Source organism: Erpetoichthys calabaricus, chromosome 3, assembly GCF_900747795.2.
Source record: "Erpetoichthys calabaricus chromosome 3, fErpCal1.3, whole genome shotgun sequence".
Taxonomy (NCBI): Eukaryota; Metazoa; Chordata; class Cladistia; order Polypteriformes; family Polypteridae; genus Erpetoichthys; species Erpetoichthys calabaricus.
This window is the reverse complement of record NC_041396.2, coordinates 243,081,049-243,101,738: the sequence shown is the minus strand read 5'-3', so window position 1 is coordinate 243,101,738 and position 20,690 is coordinate 243,081,049. Positions and strand designations below refer to the sequence as shown.

The 20,690-nt window shown below is 39.1% G+C and overlaps 1 protein-coding gene across 15 annotated transcripts in view; it reads left to right on the top strand.

Annotated features, from left to right (window-relative positions):
• Window positions 1–20,690, top strand: part of ptprk (protein tyrosine phosphatase receptor type K) — a 615,224-nt gene that overhangs the window by 282,685 nt on the left and 311,849 nt on the right. For all 15 annotated transcript variants that reach the window (XM_028797925.2, XM_051924122.1, XM_028797923.2 and 12 more), the window contains exon 7: window positions 9,487–9,780. In XM_028797925.2, the coding sequence (XP_028653758.1) occupies window positions 9,487–9,780 (294 nt within the window). The remainder of the gene's footprint in view (window positions 1–9,486; window positions 9,781–20,690) is intronic.

Here is a 20,690-nt window from a genome sequence, read left to right as displayed (position 1 = left end):
GCTGCTTTCCCGGATCAGCCGTCGGTTGGGAGCGCTGGGATGGCACGGGCCCTCCACTGGTTGCAGACTGGGAGGTAGATGCTGGGGAAGATTGTTTACAAATTCAAACAAATAACAGGTTAAACAGAAAAAGTGAAGGAGCCACCACCAGTTTCCATGGGTGGCGGTCACTTACCAGCCTCCAACTCCATGCTGGCCGACAGCAGCACGTCATCGGGAATCTCGACGACGGAGGCTGCTGCAGAGAGAGAGGCGGTGGGGGTAACAGTGGTGGTTTTGGGAAGGGAGGAGGTTGCTGCTGCCTTTGCCTCGTCTCTCCGCCGCACATACAGCTGGAGCGCATGCATCTTGGTCCCGACTTTGGTGGTCTGGCGCCGGAGCCATTTGATGTAACTGCGTTGCGGTACGAAAGTGGGAACGGTAACAGGTGAACAAATGGAAGCAGGGTCCCACTACCTTGCTGTGCCCTTCCCCTCAGACCCCACCCAAAAGTCTCTCACCTCTTAGCCTCCCGATCTTCCGCATCGTAAAGGGCCTCAAACTTCAGGTGTCCATGTTGGCCGAAGCCGACGAGCCTCTTGCCCTCGTCCAGGGTCCTGGCCGACCCGTCTCTCTCCCGTCGACGACGGATGGCCGTCTTCACATCGGGAAAGAGCCAGGCGTAGGACTCCAGGGCGTTCTTATTGCTCGCCAGCGGGCTATCCGACACCTGGCCATCTTCGCGCTCCCTCTGGTGGGTTGCCAACACCATGACGGCATAGCCGAGGTCATGGGTCAGCAACCATTTAAAAGTTTGACCCCGGTACTGTCCAAACTGGAGCTCGCTGACGCTGCGCACCAGCCTGGAGTCCCCGGGGTCACCGCCTGCTGCCCGCACCTGTCTCCTGGCCTGCTCCTTGACCATCTCGGCCGACTTGACCCTGTACGGCACGGTGGCGCTCAGGCCGTATGCCTTGGCGACCTGGATCGCCTCGGTGGAGGCCTTCAGGGTCAGTTCGCCGGAGGTCTCGCGGCGGAACTGTGGCACAAGATTCAAGCTGGATAAATCAGACAAACCAAGAGAAAGTTACAGTTCCATTCCAAAGTTTTACAACACCTCTGTTTTTCTTCAAATTTAACCAGCTGGAATGCAACGAGCGACCTGAAACAGATCCGCAGGAAACTGGCAGACATTTACATTTAAAGTGTAGGTTACCAAAAACTGAAATTAAAAGAAATTTCAGAATATTACAAATTGGCCTTCATGGAACAACTAATAGGTTACAACCTACATATAGTCTGCACCAAGCCACGTTGCCTCCAACAGAGATCAAATAAAGAGTAACTGAGCATGCAAAAAGAAAAAAGGAACAAGGGAACAACAGGATGATAAACCGCCACCTTTGAACAAAGTCTATAAGCGCCAAGCCCGATATTCCAAAAACTTTTTGAATGAATCTTTGTGTTATTTAACCTATGAATACTTACATGTCAACACCGCAGGCGATGTTGGGTCTATTAAAATAACGCAATCAACCATTACGTCAATTAAAAAAAGAAACCTTTGTTTTAAGAGGAACACTGCTACTACAAACAAAGACTCACGTAAGAACACTAGTGGCAGCCATGGCAAGGGATACCAGAAAGTTAATTCTGAAAGAGTAAGGGAACATAGACACAAAATAAATAAAATGGTTGGTAATACTAGTGCTGGATTTTTTTTAAGGCCTTTAATAATATTACAACTACATTGTTACACTGCAATTTCCTATTGTTAGCATTATTATTATTATTATTATTATTCATTATTAACAAACACAATTATAACGCAATTCTGTCCAGACTATTTACAGATATCTATATTACTGAAACCAGTTTGCTAAAATGAAAAAAAAAAAAAGAAAAAAAAAAAGAATACTTTCATTAATATGTACAAAAGAAATAAATTCTCATTAGATTAAACTACATCTTTTTTATTTCACTTCACTATAATCCTTGTACAGTATAGCAGCAGCACTATTTTATAGTTATATTACTTATTACACTACTTGTCAAAGTATCGCTATGTAGTCGCTAAAAAGAAAAAAAAAGAACACTTTCGTTAATATGCACATAAGAAAATAAAATTAAGTACATTAAAACTTCACGTTTTATTTCACTTCACTATAATTCTTGGGTACTAATAGTAGCAGCAATAGTACCATTTTAATAGTACCAGCGGGCCCACTTGAAGATAAAAGAAAGAACATGACATCGCCGCTTTTAGGCGGGGAGGCGGGTCTTTCGGAGCAAAAAAAAATAGAACAAATCTTGTTCAGCCAGTCAGAGTTCACAAAACTTTCAAAAGTAGAACACCTCGACCAATTAGAACACAGGCGTTTCCGCGTGAGCCAATCGCTGCACAGGGCTGCTTGTCAATCACCCGAGAAAATAGAACAAAAGAAGGACAAAATAGCACAGCAGATCGGCTCCCAGCAGGTTTTTTTTTTCCTGTCATCTTCCAAACAAAGAAGGCAACTTTATATAAAAAAAAACAAAAAAAAAAAAAAACACTGCTTTACTGAAAAAATTGTACTTTTGGTTTTGTTGTAGGTTGGCTATAGCGCACATTTTGGCTTTTGTTATCGTGAATGCAAATGACATGCCACAAAAAGTACAGAACATCGAGTGTTGATTGGTAGTTCAAGCTTGCAATGTATGATATGCATGCAGGACCTTATTCAGGTATTTAAAATTCTCAAGGCATTGATAAAGTAGATCCAGGAATATTTTTTCAGCTTAAAGGTGGTAGAGTGTTGTACCATGTTAGCCATTATGGATGCAATGAGAAGCCAAGCAAAATGACACCTTTTATTGGCTAACTTAAAAGATTACAATATGCAAGCTTTCGAGGCAGTTCAGGACCCTTCTTCAGGCAAGATATCTTAAAAGTGGCTTAAGTGTAAGCTTAAGAGTGACTCACATACTCAAAGACCAGTGTAAATTAAGGGGAAATGACTGAATCCATGAAGCACTACTTTACACAAAGATTTGTGAGACTCTGTATGCACAAATCGCAAAGACCAGTCCAGACCACCTAAAGTGCTTCAGAAGTAATTCAACAAAAGCTATGTTCATTGTTGATTGATACGCAATTCCAAAGACATGAAAGACCTTTTCAGTTGTACTTAATCTTTAAAAAGCCTGCAGACTCAAGTGAAATTGCAGTGCCCCAGTAGTTATGAAATGTTTTACATGTGGTGTATGGTACAGATCAGAAAATTTGTTTTTAACAGGTCAGGGAAACCTCTACTTATCTAGCTCACATCTCTCTGTTACACTGACATTTCTCTTACCTTAAATCAACTTTAATGTTTTAGGACATTTAAATCTTTAATTGGGTGCAATTGCTGCTGAGAGTACACTTTAAATATCCGGCTTTCTTTTATACTAAGGATAACTTTCCATGTAAAACACTATGTGAATATGAGAAAAAATAGCCAAATTGACACACACAAAAAATTGTATGGTTGCAGGTTTAAAAGTCTGATCATGGTAATTTTTTAGACAATCGAAAACCCAGACAGGCTGATTTTTTAGTTACAAGCAAGAATTAATGGCACTACATTAAGCATAAGAAATGAATATTAACAAACCAATTTACCAACCAAGTGAATGTGGAGAAAAGTATTCAGGTTCCTCTTTGGCTGTTTTTGTGCTAGGACACCAATTCTGATATTGTTATTTAAAAGGTTTTGAGTAGTGAGCTTGGGGTTTGAATGTCCTTAAATATGTTTGTTTTAAAGTTAATCCTGTCTTTTTTGATTCTGTTGAGATTGTGAGGTACAGTTGCCTTTTTTGTTGACTCTCCAAGTGTTAAACCTTATACGATGGTAACTCTTCAGAAAAGAATCCATAATTAATAGAATTATGGGAATAGGCTTTTTGCTAATGTGAATTTGGTTTGCTACATATGTGTTTGTTTTGCATCCTTTCACCAGTTTGACATTATGACTTGTTTGCATTTGCCTTTTTTGTGATGGTTATCAGTTACGGTTTCACATTCAATTTATGTCCATAAAGGATGAGATAGAGGAAATCATTTTGAAAAAGGCTGGCTATAAAATCTTTATCTCACACATTTTAATTGAAGAATTACTAGCAACAAGTTAACTTATGTAGATTAATGTTTAAGGTATTACAATGCTTTTGGATGGTATCAACAACTCTGATTACTTAAAGCTTTTCTGAAAACATCCCTTATTAACGACTTCAGCAGTATTTTTGCCTGAGTTGCAGTACAAATACTGTGAATAATAAGTTAGAATATGTACAATATGTACATGTAATGTAACATTGAGGTACAAGTGAGGGCTATGTAGGCACTGTAGCTCTTAATGGACTGGGTTCATTAGGTAGGTTTTAGAACCTTCTTAATCCATTTTAGTTATGCAGGGGCCAAAGACAATGCGACAGTCCAGGACAGCTCCAAACTCCGTTGCGTTCGGGGAGACTCTTGGACCTGAAACCATCAATAGTCATGTATCGAGATGAGCTGGGCAAATCAGGACACACACATCTTGCAAGGGGAAGGTATAAAAGTGTTCAGTGCTTTTATTTACAAAACTGTCTAAAAACGATGTTCAATAAGTTTAGTGAATCGGATTGTTAAATAAATAATACTTAAAACTGGAGCAAATCCAAGGAAGTTAAAATGTCCATAATATATTCTGTTAAAATAAAGTTAAGATCCACATCGGGTAAAAACTTTTTAGAAATGCGCAAACCCCGGTGCCTCTTTCTTAAAACAAATGTCTCCCCAACTTATCCTCTTCTGATCCATCAGCAAGAGGAGACGTCCTGCTGACAGGCACCCATGCAATCCAGTCTCTGATCCCTTCTGGCTGCAGGCACCAAGCAGGGCTCCCAAGCCAAGCCTGTCATCGCTTGTACCTTTCCCCGGACTTATGCAGGAGCCCGCTGCATGGATCAGGTCAATTCAGCTCCCAAAAATGCTCAACCGAGTAGACCACCTTCAGCCCCCTTGAGTGTCCGTCCTACACTCTTGAGGCTCTTCCTCCAACGTCTTGCACACTGGCTTACACACCATCACCTCCTGCCGTTTTCGTCCACCCTTCTTTCAACTCTCTTTATTGCTCCTTGCTGTAACCATCCTCTCAAAAATGACAGGTAATGTTCGATATTCTCTGGCTGCTGGAAGAGCACCATACAAGGATAATCCCATGTTCTTACTGGTGAGTCTCTACTTCTTTCCACAGGTTCGTCTGGAATTGAAGACTGGCTTTGTTGTACCAGTTTCACCTGTCCCTGCAACTTGGTGAACTGGTACTGCAAACTCTTGAGATGCTGCACCATCCATTGATCCTTGACCTCTTGGATGGCGATGAACTGTCATAACAGTCTCTCAACCACACAGACTCCTCAACTGCCTGGGCTGCTCCTGCATCAACTCCTCTGAACTGTTCAGGAGTCGGAACTCCTGGCTGCTGCTTAGGAGCCATAGTGCCAAAAACTTTTTTGACTATGCTCTATAAACAAAAACACTGTCTACACCCTCTCATACTTGATCGATCCCACCACTGCCACCAAAATGTGTGTGGTAAATTACCTGCCAGGCATTACCAATTTAAAGGAAAACTTCCAAGACTAGGGTGAAAACAACAAACTTCGTAAAATAAGAGCACTTGAAGTGAGGAGGTATGCTTCCGTGGAGAGTTTAACTTTTGCTTTGGCAGTACCATGTTGTGTGACACTGGTGGTGGGGTAGGTACGCATCCAGAACAGGCCTGCAGGATATCATTTGTGAAAAAGTTGAAAGTCTACACAGCCACCTGCCCTAACGACGTAAGAAGCATGCAACATTAATTTTAGACATGCATGCCTTAGTTCTAATAGGTAGATCCCGAATTAAAATTATAAATAAAGTAGCTTTCTTTAGTAACTCCAGGGACGGCATAGGCTTGTACGGTGGGGTCACGTCGAAGGTACACCTGTGCTTGCTTGCGAGGTCGCTGTGCTATTTAGTATAGGCCTCGAAGGAGTTGATCATAGCTCATATGCAGAACGTAACTGCGTCATCCACTATAGGAGGAAAAGAAGGTTTTGTGACTGTCGTGGGGAGAGTTAATTTGGTTTTCTAACAGTATGCCAAGCAGAATGGCTTGTGTCCCATTTTGCATATATTTTCTCTTGTATATATATTGCTTTTGTGTTTTTGTGCACCTCTAATAAGACCCACTATTGTTTTTGGAAATATCATTTTGTGTCTGTGTCTCCATTTCTGACATCTCTCAACTCTGATCCCGGTTTGGTCCCTAACTACAAGATGTCAGATCGGGTGTGAATTTATACTGGCACTGTTAGAGTCAGATCAGAAGGGGGGAGGGGGCAAGGAGGAGCATGAACGTGACTGAGAGAATAAAACTGAAAAAAAAAAGGCTAACTTTTATAAATGCCATATATTTACAGCTGATCTGACGTTGTTCGTTTTCAAATAATAATGCATTAATGCAATGATGTTTTCTGATTGGTACTATTCAGGTCATAAAATGATTTCTTCAAAATGTCACATATATTTGTCTTTCTTTTTTGTCTGGTGCTGCGTTGACATCGCGCACCAGAAGGCGTGAGTTTATTCAGTGTGAGCAGGAGCACGCAGGTGGCCAGTTTCTTGTGCTATAACAAGCTTGACTTGGTGGTGATCAACGTGCATGTACTGTACAAGGCATGCACGGGGGCCACTGAGAAAAGACGTGTTCATGGCTCACCTTTCAGAGGAACTTCGTCGTTGCTTCTTACAAGAAAAGGCAATGGATAAAGCAAAAGAGGATGCAACATCGACAAGCTTCTGTTCCATGACCGTTGCTTCCCCCAGCCCCTTCAGTGTAATAGTAACGCAGCACAGAGAGAAGTGTGTACATTGCATAGGTACATGTTGTGTATGTGGGAACTGTTAACATTTGAATCTGATGATTGCATATAGCGCGGAACTGACCTTCTTGTACCTTTGAACTGACCTCCCTTTCCTCTGCATGTCCTGGAGTACAAAAAAAACAGCACTGTTCACCAAAACTTTGAGACTGCATGGGCAAGATCGGAAAAAAAAAACAAAAAAAAAAAAACGCTGTCACTGATTACAAGCGTAAGAAGGCATGCGAATGAATAAGAATAATATGAATAATGTTGCATCCGTGCCACAGTGTGTTACGAAATGTACTATACAGGTCATAAAATGAATAATTCCAAATATCATATATACCTAGGTCTGTTTTTTTTGTCAGTGCGGCTTTGACATCATGGACTATACTGTGCATACTAATTCAGTGTGAGCAGGAACACTGAATAAAAAAAAAATTCAAGTGACGGTGAGATACGAGGAAGGCAGATTCACCAGCGTTTGTGTGTCAGCTTTTATCCCTCCAGATCAGAGAATTTCCAGTTCCATTGTTTCCTCACAGGTGGCACAGTGGTAGTGCTGCTGCTTTGCAGTAAGGAGACTGTGGAAGATTGTGGGTTCGCTTCCCAGTTCCTCCCTGTGTGGATAGCGCTTTGAGTACTGAGAAAAGCGCTATATAAATGTAATGAATTATTATTATTAAAACACCACTCAGTTTCAGATAAAAAATAACTGCGTCAGATCTGGGGTGGGTGGTGGGTGTTGTATCGTGATCATAACTGAGAGAATAAAAGTAAAAAAAAAAAAAAAAAAACTAACTTTTACAAGTCCTATAAATTTACACCAGCTGTTAGACACAAATCAAATGTATGTTTTTATTGTATAATATTAACAATAAGAGCAGCTCACTACTCAAAACGGTAAATTTGCAGGGGAGATGGTTTCAAACTCCCGACCGCTGCACCACGGAAGTTGTCGTATTGTACTTGCATCTTTTGTGAAAGTGTGTGTTTGATATTTGGCCATCAGCCTTCACACATTAAACAGTTAATGTCTACATTTTGTCATTTATTACTGAAACATGTAAAACATTTCTGTTTTTAACGATGTGTTAACATAGATTGTTGTAGACACAAAACACACATCAAATTATTTCCCCTTACAATTCTGGGTAGCTCACTCCCAGATGATCAATCAAGGCAGGAACTGGGAAAACTTCTTGCCTGTTCTGAGGTGGTAGGGGGATGGTATAGCAGGCTGCTTGGACTTATCAACACATTTAAAAGACAAAAGAGGCTGACGGAGAGGTGCAAAGGGATTTAAGGTGGGCCAGATTTACGAGTTTTTTCATTCGCTCTGGTAATTCTAGTGTTAATGGTCCTAAAAACACTTCTCTTCAAATTAGGGTTCTGCCCCTTGTATATTTGTGTTACGTATGCTCATATGGATTCCTTGTATATTATTTTTTATGTATTGTTTATTTAGTTATAACTGTTTCTATCTTGATGTTTTGTTTTTCTCTTGTAACCCTTTTATATTGTGTAAAGCATTTTGAGGTAAATTTCTTGTATGAAAATGTGCTATAGAAATAAAAATGTTGTTGATTACATTATGCATTTAGGAATTTCTGTTCACCAGATATGCCAGCACGTATGTCACTCTTTCTTTGGGCTTATTGTTGCCTTGGTTCATTGGACATTGCAGCCTTCTTATGGACCCAGATGACATTAAATTTTGCAGTTTCGATAGATTGGGGATATGGCTGGGTTGGGTCCTGCTTAGAGTTTTATACACACAGTCCTAAATATATTGTGGTGATGTTTTGTTTCAGTGGTAATTGTTAGACTGGCAATCTGTTAAAACTAGGACATTTTGGTATTATTCAGTCATTTATCAGGGCACATAGTAGAGTTGGTTCTGTTGTCCTTAATTAATGTCTAGTGACTGTAATGTGATGTAAACAGCATACAAAAAAATAAGACTCGACTTGAAATGCTTGTGAGATTGTTTTGAAGATTGTACTTTTTTAGTATAAAACAAAAAACGGCCTTTAATTTTTCTAATTATAAGAATTGATGGAGTTTGATACCTGCTAACATTTTTTCTGGAAATGCATACATTGTCTTTTGACATCAAAAGGAATTCATTGATGATTAGAAATTTAGATTTGTTTGACAGAATTAGCACACATTAAATTTTTCTGATGTTGAGATTTCAACTGTAATTGTTAGCTTGGGATTCCTTTCATGCCTCCTTTTTATTATTGGCACATTTAATCCTTTGATTGATTATTTATTTATTTATTTAAAAAAGTGTGTAATACTAGTGACCTCCAGCCTTGGTTGTCCAGAATTAATTCTAGTTCACTTACTTTGCAACATACATATTCACGGTTATCAAAAGTTATTTTTTTAATGTTTAGGTACTCCTTTTTGTGTATTTGTTATTCTGCTAATAGTAACATTATAATATCTTGAAACAATGATTATGTACCAAATAAGAATTCTGGAAAACCTAGTATCCTTATTTGTGATTCTGTTGAAAATTATGTAGTATATTACATGCATGACATTTGCGATAAAGTAATTGGAATTTCCTTCTCCCATTTCCAGAGCCTCCTCGACCTATAGCTCCTCCTCAGCTGCTTGGTGTTGGTCCTACATATCTTCTAATTCAGCTAAATGCCAATTCAATATTTGGTGATGGACCTATCATTCTGAAAGAAGTAGAATATCGCATGACATCAGGATCTTGGACCGAAACTCATGCAGTTAATGCTCCAACCTACAAACTCTGGCATTTGGACCCTGATACAGAGTATGAGATTAGAGTGTTGCTGACAAGACCTGGTGAAGGTGGTACAGGACAACCAGGACCTCCACTTATTACAAGGACCAAATGTGCTGGTAAGATAAGCATACTCAATTATTTTTTGTTTTATTAAAGTGTTTTATTACTATACAATGTTTTGAACAATAAAGGTGGTAAAGCATGCATGGAGGAGAAACTTTCCCCTGCTACTACTGTCTTTTAACCCATCATTTGACATTTGCTGTGTCTAAGTATACGATAATGTATCAAGAAGTGATGATGCACTTTCTGAATTCAGCCTTGTTTCTGCAAAGTTGAATGGTTAAATGCATATGTTAAGTGAGTCTGACTACTAAGTAAGGAGACAGATTAAATTGCATCTAATTAACTTGGATTTTCAGTATACATTAATCGAATGTCAACTTTTTTTTTCTCTCCTTTAAAGGAAAAAAAATGAGACTGTAGAGAAAAAAACAAGTTAGGAAGGCAACAGCTATAGTTGTTCTTCTCTACATATGCAGACTGTTTAAAAAGAAATCTCCAGATTCTGATACAATTACAGAATAGTAATGGCTTTCATTTGAATGAATTATGCTTTCAGATAAACCCATAATGGCCCTGCTGTTTGTGTAACATGTAAAAGTTGCAGAATCCATCTGTATTCTGATTTTAAAAATACATTTCTATAAACCTGTGCTAGATCCTTCAGTCCAGAAATATACACTCTGATAAAGATCGTGGTGGGAAGTGCTGAGATGCTTATTATTTGTATTTAAAGAACTGTTACAGAACATAGACTAACTGTACCATCAACTGTTTAATGTGCATCAAGTATCCCGCTGTTTACTTTGAAAGAAACAGGGAGTACTTGTGTTTTTGAATGCCATAGATGACTGTGCTGGGAAAGTTGTCCATTTGCATCCTTCATGTATAAAAGCAGGCTTTAAGGAGGTGAAGGTGGGGGACAAATCAAGTAAACTCAGATGAATGTTTTAATAAAGGTGTCTTTGGATTTTTGTGGCCTCTTTTACAGGATGACTGAATGACTTTTTAATTGGTTTCAGTCCAGGGAAATCTTCAAACTATCACATTTGTCCAATAAAACAGCAGGGTCTTTCCTAATTAACATATTGCTTCCAGTGTGTTTTTAATATCTGAAAACAGTTTAGGTTGGAAGTGCTTTATCAAGCAAAAACAAATGATCTTACCTGCCCTAGCCTGTCCTGCTTCTTAGGATATAGCGTTTTAGTGGGATTGTTTTTTCTGTAGTGATGGCACTACATTGTCTTGACATTCTCATTCAATAAATGAACTTTTTTTCTGAATATTCCTTGTTCACTGAAGAGATCCATAAAACAATTTGTTCTTTTAATCCCAGCTGAGGAAAAATAATGAAATTTTTTTTTGGATGCTGAGGGCTGTTTTTTGATATGATGCCTGAACTTTGATAGGTTGTTTATTTGTTGTGTGATCTCAGGTGGTCAAAGAGGAAGCGGAGAGAGGGCATTTCTCTTTTGTAGTGTCACTTCAACCACAAAGTATGACAGAAATACAGGAAATATGGATATGTTTTCTAAAGACAATACCTTCTGCATTTGAGATGTACCATATATTAGCTGTAATGAAAAGCTGCATTTTAATATACACAAACACATCATTACTCTTTAATAAACTGATGCAATCTATAGCTAATAAAACCCCTTATTGTACTGCTACTAACCAGTCATTGTTCCCACACTGTCATACTGGATGTTTCAGTTTCATCTGAACTACAATATAAAACTAATAGGAGGAAAACATGGGTGATTCATATAGAACAAGGGAAATGGTCTCTCCTCATTCGAATTTGTAATATACAATCTGGAATGTATTCTTTTAATTTTTCCCCAAACCTGTAAAATATCATAAATCTAATTCAAATGGAGGTATATTTAATTGAAACTGAAAGGACAGTTAAGCTTTTTTCGCCATCCTGATTTCAATAACATTTCTTGGAAAGGTGTTTATCTATAGTTGTATTGTACAGAAAATGCAATGTTTGAGCTCTATCCTTCAGAGAATACACTATGATTTTTAGCCTTTCTTTCCTTCATAGGAAGAGTTGATTTTTTACGGCTTTTTTTTATGTTTCTGTTTTACAAATGCCATGGCATTTATATACAACTGTATATTGATCTTTACTTGCACTTTTCCCTGTTTTTCTTTGTTTGGAATTTTTATCTGCACAGATGTAGAATGAGCACTTTTTGATGCACTAAGTTTAAAATCTATTGCAGTGTTCCAAACAATCTATTTGTCACGCAAATTTTTTTTTTTTTCTTTTTGTTTACTAATTGAGTTAGACTGGTGTGTCTGCTGTATAAAACTGTCCAGTTCAGTATTGGGACAACTGATTAATTTAGGTTTTTATTCCAACTAGCTCCATAGTTCAAGATAATACAAATGTTTGAGCTAACCATTTTTCTGCTGTTATGTCTTACTCAGAAAGTCACAGCATCGTTTAAGAAATTTAGAATGATTTTATTTACTTGTGTGCTCATTAGTAAGCAACATTTGAAATCAAGCAAAATTTTAAAAAGTAAATTAAAGACATCTTGTTTGTCTCTGTGTAGACTGCGAGTGCTTGCTACCTCACTTGTGGTTTACCAATTAAGAATAGAGATAAGGGCCCTGCGGTTTTAGAAATTCTGGAATTTTTTTCTTATCTAGCACCCCATTCAGAGATTAATTGTGTGTGGATCATTTCTTGACTTTAGTGTTTTTTTTAAACTCAATAACTTCATGTTAGTTAACCCCCAACTTAATTTTTCACACAGAGAAATTACTTAATTTGCTCATTTACACTCTTAGAATGAACTGGTTTGGGTAAGCCTATAATGTATTTCAGAGTCTGCCAAGTAGACAATCCTGAAAGAAAACAAGCCTCTGCACTTGTCTCAGGCTATTCCGGGACTTGCATATACCGTATAGTCATGTGCCAACAGTGGACAAAGTTGAGGCAGTTTTTTCTTACAGGCAAGGGCCAATCGGAAAACAATAGAGGAGCAATGTTATAGAAATTTCCAAAATCAGCCACTACATCCCGCAAAGGTTATATACAGTAATCCCTCCTCCATCGCGGGGGTTGCGTTCCAGAGCCACCCGCGAAATAAGAAAATCCGCGAAGTAGAAACCATATGTTTATATGGTTATTTTTATATTGTCATGCTTGCGTCACAGATTTGCGCAGAAACACAGGAGGTTGTAGAGAGACAGGAACGTTATTCAAACACTGCAAACAAACATTTGTCTCTTTTTCAAAAGTTTAAACTGTGCTCCATGACAAAACAGAGATGACAGTTCCGTCTCACAATTAAAAGAATGCAAACATATCTTCGTCTTCAAAGGAGTGTGTCAGGAGCAGATCATGTCAGAGAGATAGAGAGAGACAAAAGCAAACAAATCAATAGTGCTGTTTGGCTTAAGTATGCGAAGCACCGCGGCACAAAGCTGTTGAAGGCGGCAGCTCACACCCCCTCCGTCAGGAGCAGAGAGAGAGAGACAGAGTTTGTTTTTCAAGCACAAATCAATACGTGCCCTTCGAGCTTTTAAGTATGCGAAGCACTGTGCAGCATGTCGTTTCACTAAGCAGCTGCACAAAAGATAGTAACGTGAAGATAATCTTTCAGCATTTTTAGACGAGCGTCCGTATCGTCTAGGTGTGCGAACAGCCCCCCTGCTCACACCTCCTACGTCAGAATCAGAGAAAGCGCAAGAGAGAGAAAGAGAAAAGTAAGCTGGGTAGCTTCTCAGCCATCTGCCAATAGCGTCCCTTGTATGAAATCAACTGGGCAAACCAACTGAGGAAGCATGTACCAGAAATTAAGACCCATTGTCTGCAGAAACCCGCGAAGCAGCGAAAAATCCGCGATATATATTTAAATATGCTTACATATAAAATCCGCGATGGAGTGAAGCCGCGAAAGCCGAAGCGCGATATAGCGAGGGAATACTGTACTTTTTATTTATCATATATTTGTGGCAGTGCTGCCAGCCATAGATTAATACACTCCTGAGAGAAGCGGTGGTTGGGATGCAGACATAGTAGTCTCTCAGCTGTCTTCTTTACTGTACTGATGCTGCAACCAAGAAATTACCACAATCAGCAATACGTAGAATTAAGTGCTCCAAATATGTTAAAACCAAGTCATTGAAAGATTATTTTTCCCCCTAAACATGATTTTATTATATAAATAGTATTTGTTAGAAGTTCTTACTAAAGGTTAAATGTCTGAAATGATTGTTTTGTTGATTTCAGCCTTTATCAACACCAGTTAGTGTCATATGGGTGTGTAGATACTGACTATCCATCATTAAGTCATGCACAGACTGTTTGGGACCAGCCATTTGGCCATATGTGAATCTTAATGTATGTTGAACACAAAGTGTACAGGCCATTGCAGCTGAAGCTCTGTTGGTCTGGTGTGGGTCACCAGTACGCATACTTTATTTACTGATACAGAGCAGCACAAAACGATATTCAAGTCTTGGCGGCCTCTCTTCAGAGTGTGTCGCAGCATTTTTGAACTGCCGCTCAGCTATTATGCTTTTTGCTCCGACTCTAGTGCATCTGTTTGGAAGTGTGGCATAGTTGTAATAATAATAATAATGCATTTTATTTATAGGGCGCTTTACATTAGCAGTAAATCTCAAAGTGTAACAAATAGTTTAAACAAAGGCAAAGCAAGATAAAAACAGAGATAAAACAACAATAATGATAGCATTCTTGTTAATAAGCTTTCCTAAATGGAAAAGTCTTTAGCTGTTTTTTTAAAAAAGCCCACAATCTGCTGTGTTCTTAGGCTCTCTGGTAGGGCATTCTAGAGCCGTGGAGCAGCGGCTGCAAAGGCTCGGTCTCCCATTGTATGAAGTTTGGTCACAGGGGGGCGAAGGCGGTAGGTATTTGTAAAACAGAGGTCTCCTGTAGTGGATTGTAGTATAAGGAGTTCTTTAAGATATTGTGGAACATTTCCATGGATACACTGGTGAGTAAACAAACAGTTTGTATTCGATACGGAGATGGATAGGGAGCCAATGAAGTGATCGAAGGATTGGTGAGATGTTCATATTTCTATACCCTCATCAGGATTCTTGCAGCACTATTTTGAATTTGTTGTAGCTTTTGAGGGCTCTTGTTGGGTATCCCGATGAGAAGTGCATTACAATAGTCCAGTCTGGAAGAGACAAAGGCATGAACCAGCTATTCAGCATCACAGAGGGAGAGGTAGGAACGGAGTTTGGCTATGTTTTGGAGATGAAGGAATGCAATTTTACAAAGGTGATGGATATGTATATCAAATGACAGATGGGAGTCTAACTTGACACCCAGATTTGTAACAGAAGAGGAGAGGGTAATAGTATGGTCAGAAAAGGAAATACAGTTTACAGAGGAATGAAGTTGATGGGTGGTGCCAATTAAAAGAGCTTCAGTTTTGGTGCTGTTCAGCTTGATGAAGTTCTTGGACATCAAGGCTTCAATCTCATCCAAGCAAGAGGAAAAAGTTGATGGAGGTGTAAGAGAAGTCGAATCCAGTCTCACATAGAGCTGCGTATCATCGGCATAGCAATGGAGTGAAACTTCATGCTTGCAGATGATGTGACCCAGGGGTAGCATATAGATATTAAAGAGGGTCGGCCCAACGACTGATCCTTGTGGGACTACACAGGTGACAGTGTGGGTATGAGATTTAGCATCCCCCCAAGGCCACATACTCAGTCCTGTCTGTAAGCTAGGACTTGAACCACTCGAAAGCAATGCCAGAAAGTCCAATTGTATAGTGAAGATGATGGAGAATATTATGATCTACCGTATCAAATGCAGCTGTAAGGTCCAGGAGGATAAGGAGTGATGGAGAGCCATGGTCAGCAGCCATCAGGAGGTCATTGGTGACTCTGACCAGGGCTGTCTCTGTACTGCGAGAAGTTCAGAAACCAGACTAAAATTTTTCAAACAGATTGAATTTTTTGAGATGATCCTGAAGCTGAACCAAAACAACCTTTTCCAAAACCTTAGACAAAAATGGAAGGTTGGAGATCAGACGATAGTTTGCTATCACTTCAGGATCCAGAGAGGATTTTTTTAAATGGTCTAATTTTGTGGTTTTCAAGGCCAGTGGGACTAAGCCGCTCTGGAGAGAGTGATTAATGATGTCAGCAATAAGAGGGCTTATATCTGATACATTAGCTTTTACTAGAGGAGTAGGAAAAGGGTCCAATGAACACGTTGAAGGTCGCATCTTCTGTATGATGTCCTCATATAGTTGTGCTCTTGAAACTCCATGGAGGTCCATGCTCATCACTCATGTGTTGTTGCTTTGTGGTGATCACTAGATACTTCATGTGGAGGTGACCCTAACACCCTGCTCATTGTTCACATGTTGGTGCTTTGCGGTGTTTATTACTTCACAGGGAAATTTTGCTGTTCATTTGTTGGTGCCTTGTGGAGATCGATAAATACTTTATGGGGGAAAGCTTGTGTAGTATAGTGGGATTGAAGAATTAATCAATTACTAGCATTCACACCATTCATTAATTTTAAAAAGAAAAACTGGAGGAAACTTTGGCCATAAGTACTCATGGATTGAATTCATTTCCGTTTGAGAGTATGCTGTGCGGGTTTGGCTACCGCTTCTCACCGGTGTCGTTGTTTTTGTTTAGTTTTGTTTTTATTTTGTCCCATCTCACTTTTTCGCCTTTACCTTCTGATTAGACAGCTCTTTTCGAATTTTACTATATGAATGCCATTGGCAATTGCCTAGATCACACCTGCTTTAGTCCTGTGCGAGCTCTATTCCTTCTCTCCTGTTACTGCCTTCGCAGTGGGTATGAATCTACTCTTGCTTCGTTTGTAGTCACCAGTCTGAACTGTGAATGTACAGCCTGCCCACTGCGCTTTTCCTTTTCTAGCTGGTTATGCAGTGAGGTTTGGGTTGGCTAACGTGTGTAGCTAGAGTTAGCATAGTGTTGTGTGGCATTCTGTTCACTGTTGGCGGTGTCCATCAGTGTCTGGATAATCTTAGCCTGTTCTGTCTCTGTTTTGGAGTTGTGCTGTGTGTTGTCATTTCTACTTTTTTGGCAATGCAGCTCATATATTCTCCATATGAACTTAAACATCTTGACTGTCATCCACGATTGGTCTCCCTGACATAGTTTTTGCTCGGTGTTCTCGCTATAAACGTCCTCTTCAGGAAGTGTCTGCACCCTACTCTCCTGGCTGTTCTAACTTTAGGCTTGCCCTATTGAACGGTCGCTCCATCACTAACAAGACCTCGCTGATTAACGACCTCATCTCCCAGAAGCAAGTGGACCTGTTTCTTCTTACAGAAACTTACAACCTGGTGACTATTTACATTGAAACTTGCTGTCTCCCCCTGACTATAGCCACATATCTAAACCCAAGTTTATAGGAAAAAAAGGGGTGGTCTGGCTGTGGTTTACAAATCTACCTTAACAATGAAGGAACTCTCCTTTTTTGAAGTCACATCTTTTGAATATATTGTTGTTAAACTGGTTTCCTCCCCTCCTGTGTTGCTGCTGTTAGTTTATCGCCCTCCCAAATCTGTGGTGAACTTTCTGTCTGAATTTAATGAACTTCTCACTGTAATCTCATCTCTTTGCCCTGCTGTAATTGTACTTGGTGACTTTAATATTCATTTTGATATCAACTGCTCTCTTACAGCTGAATTCTTCTCAACTTTGGAATGTTTTGACTTGACACAACATACTGATTTCCCCACTCATACTCGTGGTCATATTCTTGATTTGTTTTGTTCAAATGGCTTGAATAATGTCTCTGTTTCAGGTTCACTTTCTGGTATTTCTGATCATAAGCTTATTAAATGCAATTTTAGCATTATTATCACTACATCTGTTGAGAAAAAGTCTCTCTTATCGCAACATTAGGTCTATTAATTCTGATTTGTTTGCTGCTTCTCTTCTGTCCTTGTCTCTTTATGAATGGCATAGTCTTCCCTTTCCTGAAAACAGGGTTTCCCTTTATAGCAACTCCTCATTGATAAATGCATGTTTCATTTTATGTTCTGTCCCTTCTGCCTTCAAAACTGCTGCAGTTACACCAATCCTTAAAAACCCTGACCTAGATCCTTCTTCTCTCTCCAGTTATAGGCCAATGTCTAATATCGCTTTTTTGGCTAAGGTGATGGAATGCGTGGTTAGTACACAGCTCCATGCTTTTCTTCTAGACAATACACTCTATGAGCCTTTTCAGTCTGGCTTTCACACACAGCACAGCACTGAGACCGCTCTTCTCCATGTAATTAAGGAACTCCTCCGGTCTGCAGACTATGGTTCACTTAATATTCTCCTCCTTCTTAAGTGCAGCATTTGACACTGTTAATCATGAAATCCTCCTGTCACGTCTCTCTGCTGTAGGGATCTCTGGCTTAGCCCTTCAATGGCTCACATCATCTCTCTCTAATAGGCAACAGTTTGTCACACTTGGCTGACAAAAATCCTTCACCTCGCCTGTGCCGCGTGGTGTGCCTCTGGGTTCAGTCCTTGGGCAATTACTTTTTCTGCGTTATATCCTTCCTTTGGGTCAGATTATTCGCAGACATGGCCTTAACTTCCTTTGTTATGCAGATGATATACAGTTATATCTTAGTATAGACTCCCCTACAGATTCACCTCCCAGCACACTCACTGACTGCATCACTGGTCTTAAACGATGGATGAAAAATAACTTTCACAAGCTTAATGTCAAAATAAAACTGAAGTGTTACTGGTTTGTCCGAACTCCCAACTTTCTAAGGCATCCGATTTCTCTGTTTCTGTTGATGGTACACGTGTCAAACCTGCCCCTGTTGTCAGAAATCTTGGTGTTTTGTTTGATTCATCACTTAACTTTGAGCTACACGTTAAGTCTCTTTCCAAAATTTCATTCTATCATCTCCGTAACATTGCCTGCCTCCGTCCATTTCTGTCCTTTAGTGATGCTCAAACTCTGGTTCATTGTTTCACAATGTCTCGTATTGATTACTGTAATTCCCTCTTCATCTGCCTCCCTGTAAAATCTATACAGAAGCTACAATACATTCAGAACTCCGCAGCCAGAGTCCTCACCCACACAAAGCGTTTTGCTCACATCTCCCCTGTTCTCTCCCAGCTTCACTGGTTACCGGTTCCATTAAGGATTAAATTCAAGATTTTGCTTCTCACCTTAAAAAAGCCTTACATAACCGTGACCCCCTCTACCTCAATTCAGCTCCTAGCTCCTTACACTCCTTGTCGCTCTCTCAGGTCCTCAAGCAGTAATGTCCTTACTGTCCCACGCACCAGACTCTCCACCCTGGGGGAGGCAGGTCCTTCATTGCTATAGCCCCTCAACTCTAGAACTCTTTTCCTCAGTCTCTCCGATATTGCTTCTCTTTCTGCACCTTTAAATCTCAACTTTCCTCTTCTACAACCTTTTGTCTTCTGTGTAAATTTTTTTTTTTTTTTTTTACTCTTTATGTTAAGCGACCTTGGGTTTGTGAAAGGCACTCTATAAATGCAATTTATTATAAATCGGCGCTTATTATATTATATTATATATTATATTATTATATTATATATATATATATATATATATATATATTATATATGGTTGAAATAGTTTACTGTCAAATAAATGCAAAGAGTACGCGACACGTGTTTCGCCCTCATTCTGGTCTCATCAGGCGTACACACTCCACTGCACTCCCTCTCAGGAATCGAACCTCGGACGTCAGCGCCAGAGGCGATGCCCCTAACGTTGCGCCACGGCGTGTGGTTCGTTTATTTGACAGTATGTAGATCGGGGTAATTACATTCACGGCATTCGTAGTCTGTGTCACAATCAGATTGCTGGCCAACCACAAGCGTTACCTGGTAGGTAACCACCCATACAATCAGATTGTGACACAGACTACGAATGCCGTGAATATATTATATTATATATATGTTATATATTTTATATATTATATATATTATATATATGTTATATATTTTATATATTATATATATATTATATATTATATATATTATATATGTAATATATATAATATATATATATATATATATATATATACGTATGTATATAACCACCTTTTTGGATATACTCTAGACTATTCTTAACCATTAAATGAATCTATGATTGAATGTCTGAATTTCCTATACAACTGCAGATTTTTGAAGCTTTTTAGCTAACTGCTTGTCCCAACAGGATATTTAGCAATTGGTGCATTTTAGTGTCGGATTTCTGCTGTCTCGCATTTACCTTGATATGAAATGTGGAGAAATATTAGCTTTAGATACTAATAATATTTTTCAGGGGTACATTTGGGAATTCAATGCTGCGGTTATAGCAGGCTGCCAGTTACATTAGCACTGAAAGGAGCAAAAACGTTTTGGTGTGTTTATTTGCAGATGCAGCATTTTTGCTTTAACTGCAGATGGCATTTGTTTGTGGTAGACTTGGAAGGCTTGTGTATTGAAGTTTACTTTATAGAAACTGCTTAAATTTCATAGCTTGCTAATTTGTCATTTTTAGCTTACGTAGATTATTAAATGTGGAGTGTAAATGAAAGGTAACTATTTATTAGTGATAACATTTTAAAAATGGAAATGAGTGATAATGCAGTTGTTTATCTTTGCACTTGCCCTTTAAAAATACAGAAGTTTTTATTCTGATTTTTCGGTATATAGTAACACTTTTTTAAGGACCCGTTTATTATGCTAAAAGTGAATCTGTGTTTGAGACAACACATATTCTACCTTACAGATCCTGTCTATCAACTAACACCAGTATGATGATGTACTATTACTACATGCAAATTATGTCCAAGCGTACAACATTGAAAACAAAATATATTCTGTGTAATTTACTGTAGCTGTGTATATATTTGTTTTGTTGATTAGGGCTGTTGTACAGTACAGCTTTCTAAAAAGGCAAGCAACATCTATGGCATTTGGTTATTTTTCTGTGTCT